General features: G+C 39.2%; 1 protein-coding gene across 1 annotated transcript in view; it reads right to left on the minus strand.

Annotated features, from left to right (window-relative positions):
* Window positions 1-475: 475 nt before the first annotated feature.
* The window catches only part of LOC142661978 (uncharacterized), a 28,352-nt gene continuing 16,648 nt past the window's right edge, over window positions 476-12,179 (minus strand). The window contains exon 4 of the mRNA XM_075839756.1: window positions 476-1,005. Within this exon, the coding sequence (XP_075695871.1) occupies window positions 577-1,005 (429 nt within the window). The 3' untranslated portion in view covers window positions 476-576. The remainder of the gene's footprint in view (window positions 1,006-12,179) is intronic.

Genomic DNA, 12,179 nt, shown 5'->3' on the forward strand with positions numbered 1-12,179 from the left:
TGTCATTCACAAATAAATATTACCTTTATCGACCAAATTTTTTCACTAACATAAAGTGCAATATGTCACGAGAAAACAAACCCAGAATAATAACTTGGATAGGTAAAAGCATTCCCAAGTTATTACCACATAAATTGACACATGTCAGATTTGAATAAAATCAACTTCGTCCTCAAGGCCAAAACAGGCTCAGTCCTGAAGAGATTAATTTAATAGGTTATTTAGTGTGAAACAGGAACGGTATCAAAAGTTAACAAAAATTTGTAAAAAATATCTCTTTCCTATATTCAAGCCGCAAAAAAATCACAGAAATGGTACAGTAATTTATCGTACACAAAACTGCATAGAAACCCCCCCCCCCCCCCCCCCCACACACACACACACACACAATTTCTCTGGTGATTAAAGCCCTATCAGGCCTGCTCATTAAATTAAAGGGGGAATGATCGTGATGATAAAAACAGGGATTTCAAGTGAGTTTTAATTAAAAAAAATATTGAATGTGTATGGCTATTGTTTGAATTGTCACTGGCACACACAGGAGATATGTGCTCTGTATATTTTGGCAGTGAGGGATCACTCTGCATACCTTGAAAGAAACTTTATAAGGTATTTGTGTACAGACAATGGTGGGGATCTAGCAATCCCTACAACTTTAATCCTCTCAGGGTCCCAAATACAATCTTCTTCTAATCCACTGCTAACCATGCCACAGTACTCGGGCACCCATGCAGTATTATACCCTTCATTGTGCCATGTTATCTGCAATGGATGGTTTTGACGATCTATCATCTTTACTTTACCTACATTCACTCTCAACTTCAGGATAACCTGATCCCAACGATCATCTAACGGATACCGTGCTGCTTTCTCTATATCTCTGCTGACATATATGCCTTTGCCTAACATGCCCTTACGTGATCTATTAAAACCATTCTGAATAATTTGAATGGCTGCCTCTAATGTGGTGCCATGGTACATCACATAAATTCTCCCATTGTTTGGCTTGTCATTGCTGCGAAGTAAGATTTCACCAAAATTAGGCAGGGTCTCTTCTTTCCATAAATCTTCATATGCTCTGGCCATGCTCTCTGTAAAGAAAATATGTATTAGACTTATGTTGTAAATGACTGCGTATATTCTATTAACAGAGCAGGTTTTACGCTGTGGCCGACTCTTTTTTGTAGGGGCCACCAAAGTGAAACCTGAAATGAAGCATCTAAATCTCACCTGCCTGGACCACCAAAGACTTTACCAATAACCTCTTTGCTGCCCTAGACCACCGTGGACGATTTACCCCTTCACTATTTAGGTATAGTCTGGTAGTCGTGGTGGTATTATTTGGACACTAAATGGTACTATTGTGTGGGAAATATTTGGCAGTGTAAAGTGGGCACTACATAGTAGTGTTATATGGATACTGTATGAAGGTTTTATTTATGCTGTGCATGGAAGTATCATTTGGAAACTAAAGGGCTGTATTGTGTGAACATTGTATGGAAGTATTATTTAGCATTGCATTTTTGCATAAATATTTGGGGGCCTACTTTGCTTATTGCCTGCTCTGCCTCATTTTCTATAAAAATAAACAACTTCTTAAAGGAACACTCCAGGCAGAATTAATGAAATTAACCGTTAGTTTAAATCCTTCCCGACATTTCATGAGTGATAACTCCAATCCTGGCAGTTTAACCACTTAGATGCCATGGTCAACAGCAACCGGGGCATGTAAGCCTTTAGACAGAGAAGGGACCCCACTATCACCCCATCGCCACCCCCCTGATACGCGATCATGAGGTGTCGATTGGTTGTCATGGTGGCCGGGGCTCTGCCATGTTGGGCCACATATTAAGCCCCGACAGAGGCAGGGCTTAATAGGAGATGCCAAAAAGCATAATACACTGCAATACATAATTATTGGAGTGTATTGTGCAAGCTATCTAACGATCACATGTTCAAGTCCCCCAATGGGACTAAACTTTTTTTTAACAATAAACAAATAATGTTTTTAGGAATATAGAAAAAAACGATGAAAAGTTAAAAAAAATATTTTTTTCATTTTTCTCCTAAAGTAATGTAACTATTTGACAAAATAAACAGAATTGGTTTTGCCGCATCTGTAAAAGTCTGAACTATTAAAATATAATGTTATTTATCTCTCACGTTGAAAAAAAAAGCTCTCATAAGAACACATAGATGGAAAAATTCAAAATATGTTTTGCAATTACACTTATAAGGACATTTACATTTTTATAGGAGACATTACACCGAATTTGAATATTTTTTTCTCCTACTGATAACTCTAAGTAGGTTCCTTTCAAAAACAAAGATCACTATTTTAAACTTAAATAGGACCTGTCAGCTCTCCTAATATGTCTGAATTAGTAGACCCCAGGGAGAATCTTTTCTTAGAATTTGCAATTTGCCGATCCTCTATTATTCCTCCTGAAAATTAAAGAACAAAATAAAAACTGGCTGTTACTATACACTTTTTCAAAGGAGCATGCCCATACACACTGTGACACTACCTATAAATTGTCAATTTATTCATACATTTCAGGATAAATAACAGAGGAGCAGCAAAGTTCTAAGACATTTTTTTCAAGACATGTTATTTTATGTATTTACTACAGTATATCAGGTCCTCTTTAAAATTATCTTGTCATGACACAAGTGCATTTCAAAACAAGTCATCTATGAGATGGCCATGAATGGTTTACCTATTGGGCACTGAAAAACACCCAGTAACAAGTCGACACAGCAAAAACACTGCACAGATTCAGCATATGTGGAAATTCTGCAGCGTTTTCGCAACTGAAACTGACATGCTGCAAGTTGAGTATCCGCACCGCAAGATTTGTTTAAATCAGGGAATATTAAAAAAGATTTATCATTTAACATTATCATCTTAGAATGTTTGGTAGAAGATATCATAACATTCTGATAGGTAGAGTTTCTGACCATCGGGACCGGTGTACCTTCAGTAGTTCTCCTGCACAGCAGTTCTCTTGGCCACCCAATGTGCAAGGAACTGCAACACAATGGGGAAAATTGGGCTGTGCTATAGGTCCATGCACAGTTGGTGCCCAGGAGCGTCGCTATGCAGGGGAAAAAACAGTAAAGGATCTGCAGTGCTAGTTAAAGGGGCTGTCCCACTAGTAAATATCATATTCATTGTATAGCTTAGGGGTAGGTAACCTTTTTTCGTAAGGTGTGCCGATAAAGAAAAATAAATCAGAGATTAAATACTCAGTGTGCCATGCAAAAATGAAAGTCATATAAGACAAACTGTTATTATGTATGTGACACTAATCAAGTAATTAAACTTACATTTTAGTGTGACTATTGTGCCTGACTTTCTTTGCAATGATAATCCATTTGTGTTGCATACGAGGTGACTTTCAGCTGAACACAGGCCTCAGAGTGGTCTGCAGTAAGCCTGGTCGGTGAGGGGCTGAAGATGGATTCATGTGTGAGAAAAGCTGCTAACACAGATACTCACAGGAGAGAGCCACTACTGAACACCAGCTTGCGGGGGGCTGCTCACAAGAGAGAGCCACTACTGAACACCGACTTCTGGGGGTCTGCTCACAGGAGAGAGCCACTACTGAACACCAGCCTGCGGGGGGGGGGGGGGGGGGGTTGCTCACAGGAGAGAGCCACTACTGAACACCAGCTTGCAGGGGGCTGCTCACAGGAGAGAGCCACTACTGAACACCAGCTTGCAGGGGGCTGCTCACAGGAGAGAGCCACTACTGAACACCAGCTTGCAGGGGGCTGCTCACAGGAGAGAGCCACTACTGAACACCAGCTTGCAGGGGGCTGCTCACAGGAGAGAGCCACTACTGAACACCAGCTTGCGGGGGGCTGCTCACAGGAGAGAGCCACTACTGAACACCAGCTTGCGGGGGGCTGCTCACAGGAGAGAGCGGCTACTAAACACCAGCTTATGAGGGGCTGCTCACAGGACGGAAGAGGCTACTAAACACCAGCTTGTGAGGGGCCTCTAACAGGAGAGAGCAGCTACTTACACCAGCTTATGGGGAACTGCTCACAGGAGAGGAGCAGATACTAAACACCAGCTTGTAAGGGTCTGCTCACAGGAGAGAGCGGCTACTAAACACCAACTTGTGAGGTCTGCTCACAGGAGAGAAGAGGCTACTAAACACCAGCTTGTAGGGGGCTGCTCACAGGGAGAGCGACTACTAAACACCAGCTTGTAAGGGTCTGCTGACAGGATAGAGAGGCTAGTAAACACCAACTTGTGGGGGCTGCTCAAAGGGGAGAAGAGGCTGCTAAACACTAGCTTGTGGTGGGCTGCTCACAGGGAAAGCGACTACTAAACTCCAGCTTGTGGGGGGCTGCTCACAGGAGAGGAGCGGTTACTAAACACGAGCTTGTGGGGAGGGGCTGCACATTGGAGCACCTTGGGGGAGAACATATGTAAAAGAGCTGCCAGAGATTTATTTTGGGGGGTGCACAACCCCAGCTGGAGGGTCTGACACAAATCTGGCCACAAAACTTTTATCTTTCCAGTGATATATAAAATAAAATTCAGCTCTTATTTGACAGGTGAACCTGTAATGGTGGCGGCGATGACCAAGAGAACTGAGCGGTGCGTTGTAGGTTGCCGACCCGTGGTATAGATCAGAAAAGTCTGAACAATGTTTGCCTAAATGCTGTCACAAAAAATGATCCAGTGAAGTTATGACATTTACTTACATAGTATGGCGCCACCTAGTGTTTAACATGTACAGTAATGTGCGCTTCCACCTATTGAGCTCAGTGACAGTAGACACGCTTGCTCATGCATTTTCCCCACAGCCAGGTCGTTACATAGTGATTTTTTTGTTCACTACAGAGCAGCCAATCAATTAGCTTTCTGCCCTGCTTGTCAGGGAAGGAGCAGAGGCTTAGCAGTAGCATGGCAGTATGCTATGCTGCCATTCTTCTCAGCTTGTTAGGACTGTAAAGCTTTGCAGCCTGATGGAGGATATGAATCCTGTATATGCCCACTCAGTCTTTATTATTTTATTTAAAAATATTTGTATTGGTTTCTAAGGTAGTTATACTGTGGAAGTCACATAGCAAATACCTTCACTACTCTGGATCTCATGTTAACTATCTACAGGGAAAGTAAGAAGGGTCTATATGGTCAGCTGCCAGATGGGAATGAAAACATATTCTGCACCAACCCCTCCCCCAGCAGTACAAATTAGCAGAAGCACCAAGGGGGACACAAGGCAGCAAACAAAATCTGAAAAAAAATATTTTTATGTGCTGGTAACACAAAAAATTACTTAAAAACTACAATTAACAGCATTTCTGAACTTTAGGCATGAAAATGACTTGTGGGATAACCCCTTTAAGTTTTATTCTGAGGAATAGGGGGATGGTTGTCCCTGCAGTCAGATCCCCTTCCTAGCCATATGACATCACTTACTACAGTGGAAAAACCCATTTACGTTTTAAAGAGGAGTTCCTAAAGCCTGGCTGGACTAAAAACATTAAACTACAATTACTATACCTAGTGCTTCAATCTGGAATGATAATTTTGCTGTCTTGATCACGTGTTTTTCTTCTGCAGTAAACTGAAACACATTATTAAGAAAATCGTTATTTCTAAGAACTTCAAGCAGTTACTATATACACACTAACTAGTAATTGCCCTTTGTGCAATGGGACTGTGTGGAACGAAAAAATATATATAATACAAATTAATAACCAGCAGAAAATAAACTATTTTTGTTGACAACACTGGGGTGTTAGGCCAACTAATAGCAATTTTAATTGAAGAATGCATAAAAAAAATGCCTGAAAAGCAAATATACCTATGATCCAAGATACTGTACTTACATCTTATCTATATGACATCTTAGTCTCATATTATATTTTTATTAAATTTCCGATTACACTTCAACATCAATTATATATCCCTAACTAGAGCTTGATTCTTTTCTATTAATTTTGCCATTTCTACAATATCCTCTTAGAGCAGTCTAAGGCTATGTTCACACGGCAAACCAAAACAGCCCCTGATTTTTAGCTTTTTTTTAACCATCAAGCGTTTTTTGCATCATTTTTTTACGGCCGTTTTTGGAGCTGTTTTTCTATTGACTCAATGAAAAACGGCTCAAGAAGTGACATGCACTTCTTTTTTACAGGGCGTTTTTTTACACGCCGTTTTTAAAAACGGCTGCGTAAAAACGCCCCGTGGGAATGGAACGCCTTTTTTCCAATTGAAATTAATGGGCAGATGTTTGGGGGCCTTCAGCCTCCGTATTGTTAGCCGTTTTTCGGGGGCGTTTACGGCCTGAAAAACAGCTGAAAATAGGCCGTATGAATATACCCTTAGGGTATGATCACATGTAGTTTTTTCAGGTGTATTTCTGAGCGTAAGCGCTTTGAAATACGCCTGGAAAAACACTCGCAAAATGCCTACAAACAGCTTCCTATTGAATTCAATGGGAAATACATTAAGCTGTATTAATTAAAAAAACGCATTGTAAAAAGAAGCCTCGTAAAAGAAGTAGCATGTCACTTCTTAAGGCCTAAAAGGGTATGTTCACACGTACAAAAAGAAGTGGCTGAAAAATACAATTTTTTTTAACTTGAAGCTGATTTTGAGGCTTTTTTTGAGCCATTATTTTATGCGTTTTTTGCTGCGTAAATGGAAAATCAGCTCCAAAAACATCTCAAGAAATGACATGTGACTTCTTTTTATGGGGTGTTTTTTTAATTCAGCAGCGTAAAAGTATGCTTCATGTGAACAGCGCGCAGTGTATTTCCCATTGAAATCAATGGCAAACTGCAGGCTTATTTCATGTGTATTTTGGAGCATAATACGAGCCTTTTACGCCCCAAAATAAGCCTGAAAACAAGCCGTTTGAACAAACCCCAATAACCAAATAAACTAAATCCTTGTGGACACTGGATTCTTTAATGTACTTACCAAAGCACATCTGCCGCAGGAGTGATGGACCTGCAAACACTTTAACTTATATAGATTCCTTAAGTTTCGTTTCTAAAGATCATCTCCTGAGGCTTTTTATATTTCTGTTGTGAAAACTAGTGATAGTACGTAGTCTGTTTATTGTCTAAGATAAGGATAGATATTTCATCTATAAAGCTGCATTTACACGTCACAATTTATCACACGACCAATAAATGATCTACGAGCGGTCCATCCATATCAATGATACAGCCGGCAATTATCACTAAAATCAATAGAAACCATAAAAACCATAACAATATTTTATACATGTAAACAGGCCGTGGGGTATTGATTGCATTATTTTACATTATTATATTATGTTTAAGTTTTACTTACAATTTGACTAATACTTAATTTTTACTATTTTAAAATGTTAGTGCATGTTTAGTGAACCTAGGTTTATACAACAGAGAATCGCTTATACAGCAATTCCTTCATATATACTTATGATCAGAATTGCTATTTTCACAAACAGGAGTGATAGTAGAGTTGGGCAGCACTAATTAAAGTTAATTATTACCTGAAATTCTATTCTAGGTCCATCTGAAATTTTACACACTCAACTCATTTTGTGACCTTTCAGGCTTAGTAAACTGATTTTGCTATTCTGTAACCCTCTTTCCGATTATATCAAAGTTAATCAACCTAGATATGATAGAAAAACCGAGCAATAGCCCCATATATTACTGTGGTCCTAGTGACATATCAAATCAACCAAAGAAAGAAAAAAGTCACGACCATGTATTGGAAAAGATACAAAAAAGACTTTATTAATGTTACATGAACATACACATAAATAAGACTAAAAATACGAAGCCTAAAATTACTCTGTATACACTTTTGTACCTGGGGGATCCTGTTACCATGTTACCATCTGGTTTATCCACTGCTTCAGCATTCTAATTCCATTTTTATCCTACGGGGGTTGTTTTATTTCGTATTTTTAGTATTATTTATGTGTATGTTCATGTAACATTAACCCCTTAGTGACCAAGCTTGTTTGGACCTTAATGACCAAGCCAAATTTGTCAAATCTGGTATGTCTGACTTTATCAGAGAATAACTCTGTGAAAGTTTTGAATATCCAAGTAATTCTGACATTGTTTTTTCGTCACATGTTGTACTTTATTTTAGTGGTAAAAGTAGACTGATACGATTTGCGGAAATTAATTAAAAAATAGAAAAATTGAAGAAATTTTGTAAAAATCAACATTTTTCCCTATTTTTAACTGCAATATGTCACATTTGTACACACATACTGTACAATTTTTTTTTATTAAATATATATTTCCATCTGTTTACTCTATTTTGGCAGCACTTTTAAAAAAAAAAAAAAAAATTGTGCAATTTAGAAGACTTACAAATTTAATAATAATTTTATACATTTTTAAGTACATTTTGTTTTCCTGCACCAAGCCAGGTTTTCAGAGGCTCATAGGTGTCAGAATGATGGAAACCCCCACAAATGACCCCATTTTGAAAACTACACCCCTTAAGGTATTTATTAAGGGGTGTTGTAAGTATTTTGACCCCACAGTTTTTTGGTAAGAATTCATGTAATGCAGGCATAAAAAAACATAATTCAATTTTTTTCACAAATGTGTCATTTTAAAGACCGATTTCTTTATAAAGCAAACATGAGAATGAAGAAACACACCCCAAAATCGATCACCCTGTTTCTCCTGTTTCCAAAAATACCCCCATTGTGGCCCTAATGCGTTGCCTGCACAAACGGCAGAGGCCAAAAGGAAGGGAGTACCCGGAGGCTTTCAGGACTCATATTTTGCTTGAAAATGTTTTAGGCCCCACTGTACATTTGAAGAGGCTTTGAGCTGCCAGAACGATAGAAACTCCCCATAAACGACCCCATTTAGAAAACTAGACCCCTTAAGGTATTTATCTAGGGGTGTAGTGAGTATTTTGACCCCACAGTTTTTTGCTAAATTTAATGCATAGCAAGTGAAAAAAAAAAAAAATTCACTTTTTTCATAAAAGTATCAGTTTGAAGACCGATTTCTTTGTAAAGCGACCGTGAGAATGAAGAAACACACCCCAAAATCTTTCACCCTGTTTCTCCTGTTTCCAAAAATACCCCCATTGTGGCCCTAATGCGTTGCCTGGACAAACGGCAGTGGCAAAAAGGAAGGGAGTACCCGGAGGCTTTCAGGACTCATATTTTGCTTGAAAATGTTTTAGGCCCCACTGTACATTTGAAGAGGCTTTGAGCTGCCAGAACGATAGAAACTCCCCATAAACGACCCCATTTAGAAAACTAGACCCCTTAAGGTATTTATCTAGGGGTGTAGTGAGTATTTTGACCCCACAGTTTTTTGCTAAATTTAATGCATAGCAAGTGAAAAAAAAAAAAAATTCACTTTTTTCATAAAAGTATCAGTTTGAAGACCGATTTCTTTGTAAAGCGACCATGAGAATGAAGAAACACACCCCAAAATCTTTCACCCTGTTTCTCCTGTTTCCAAAAATACCCCCATTGTGGCCCTAATGCGTTGCCTGGACAAACGGCAGGGGCAAAAAGGAAGGGAGTACCCGGAGGCTTTCAGGACTCATATTTTGCTTGAAAATGTTTTAGGCCCCACTGTACATTTGAAGAGGCTTTGAGCTGCCAGAACGATAGAAACTCCCCATAAACGACCCCATTTAGAAAACTAGACCCCTTAAGGTATTTATCTAGGGGTGTAGTGAGTATTTTGACCCCACAGTTTTTTGCTAAATTTAATGCATAGCAAGTGAAAAAAAAAAATATTCACTTTTTTCATAAAAGTATCAGTTTGAAGACCGATTTCTTTGTAAAGCGACCATGAGAATGAAGAAACACACCCCAAAATCTTTCACCCTGTTTCTCCTGTTTCCAAAAATACCCCCATTGTGGCCCTAATGCGTTGCCTGGACAAACGGCAGGGGCCAAAAGGAAGGGAGTACCCGGAGGCTTTCAGGACTCATATTTTGCTTGAAAATGTTTTAGGCCCCACTGTACATTTGGAGAGGCTTTGAGCTGCCAGAATGATAGAAATCCCCCATATTTGGAACACTAGAATAGTTATTTAGCGGTGTAGTGAGTATTTTGACCCCACATTTTATTGGTACATTTAATAGAAAGAGAGTAAAAAAAAAATTTATTTCATTTTTTGGACAAATTTGTCATCTTAAAGACAGGATTTTTTGTAAAGCAAACATGAAAATGAAGAAATGCACCCCACAATGTATTCATCTAGAGGTATAGTGAGAATTTTTAGTTTTGTTTGAGGGTTTTTACAGATAATCCACTTTTGTGTGAACAATTGTAATGGTGTTCATCATAGTGACAATTTTGGCAGCACAAGCATTTGCCAGCAATTTATGCAGTGGGTTGGCACAGAAAAAAATGTATACTTTATTTTTACAAAGGTGTCCTTTGTGGCACCTTTAAAAGTATTCATCTAGGGGTATAATGATAATTTTTTGGTGTGTGTGTGTGTGTGTGTGTGTGTGTGTGTGTGTGTGTGTGTGTGTGTGTGTGTGTGTGTTCCAATTTGTAATGGGGCAGTAAAGTAATTGGCAAAAGGGTAAATTACATTTAAATAATCAATCTAAAAAGGGCAAAGGTAACAGAGCCAATAAAGTAGTTGTAAAATTAATATTCTAAAGTGGAATGATAGATTTTGAAACAATCTTTGATACAAAGCCCAGGCTTGGAGGGGCACGTGTCACACTGATGAATTGTCTCTTTGCGAATTCCTCTTTTATAACAGACACAGCATCTTTTCTGGGGCCGTCTTTTTTTTTTTCCTGTGGGAGGCACCTCAGATGGGAAATGTTGCCCTCTAACAATTCTGGAGGCATCACTTCCGGAGGCTGAATTTTCTCCCCCCTCTTCGATGTCTGCAAAAATTAATTTTTTTATTATTCTTTCCTGGTAATCCAGGTACTTTATTTGATGGGCAGCATATCTGTACAACACATAGGAATTGTACAACGCCATTTGAATCAGGTGTACAACTAGTTTTTTGTACCACGTACGGGACTTTCTCATCGCATCATATGGCTTTATCATCTGATCCGATAAATCGACTCCCCCCATATGTTTATTGTATGCCTGGATACATACGGGCTTTGGTGTTACTTCTGCTCGGCCACGCATGGGTACAAGAGTGCTCTCTTCATTGTGCATAGTTGTAAGCATAAGGACATCTTTTTTGTCCTTATACTTTAGGACCAGCACCCCGTCATTACACATCGCCCTGCTCTCGCCTCGCTTCAATTTCTGGGCTATGAGGGTCTTTGGAAGGCCTCGATGGTTCTTACGGACCGTTCCACAGGCCACTGTTTGCTTTAGGGCAAGACTTTTAAAAAGCGGGACACTTGTGTAAAAGTTATCTAGGTACAAGTGGTAGCCCTTTTCAAGGAGGGTGTACATGAGGTCCCACACAATTTTCCCACTTGTACCTAGATAGGGGGGGCAGTCTAGGGGATTTATTTTTGTGTCCTTCCCCTCATATATTCTGAAGGTATGTGTGTACCCGGATTCTGATTCACACAGCTTATAAATTTTAATGCCATATCTGGACCTTTTATTTGGAAGGTACTGCCTAAATTTTAATCTTCCCTTAAAGTGGACAAGGGACTCATCGATTGAGATGTGCTTCTGAGGGGTGTATAATTCTTTAAATTTTTTTGTAAAATGAGCAATGACTGGTCGAATTTTAAAGAGGCGATCAGAGTTTGGGTCATCTCTGGGTGGACACTGGGTATTGTCATTGTAGTGTAAAAATTTAAGAATGGCCTCAAACCTTCCTCTGGGCATTGCATCACGATACATTGGTGTATGAGGTAACACATCTGTTGACCAGTATGATCGCATTGTTGGCTTCTTTGTCAGGCCCATATTCATCAGCAACCCCCAGAATTTTAACATTTCGGTTGCATCAGTGGGATGCCACCTGCATTGTCTGGCAAAAGAGGATTGCGGGTTTGCATTAATAAATTGTTGTGCGTAGAGGTTAGTTTGCACAACCACTGAGTTAATAAAATCATCAGTTATAAAAAGTTTGAAAAATTCAAACTCATTTAGCCCTGTTGTATCCACTCTGATTCCTGAGGCACCAATAAATTCAGGAATTTGAGGGTTAAAATTACATGGGGGTGCCCAGTCCTCTTCACTTGTGCCAGGCAGGGTTTGATGGCTTCT

The sequence above is a fragment of the Rhinoderma darwinii genome, chromosome 10, assembly GCF_050947455.1.
Source record: "Rhinoderma darwinii isolate aRhiDar2 chromosome 10, aRhiDar2.hap1, whole genome shotgun sequence".
Lineage (NCBI taxonomy): Eukaryota > Metazoa > Chordata > Amphibia > Anura > Rhinodermatidae > Rhinoderma > Rhinoderma darwinii.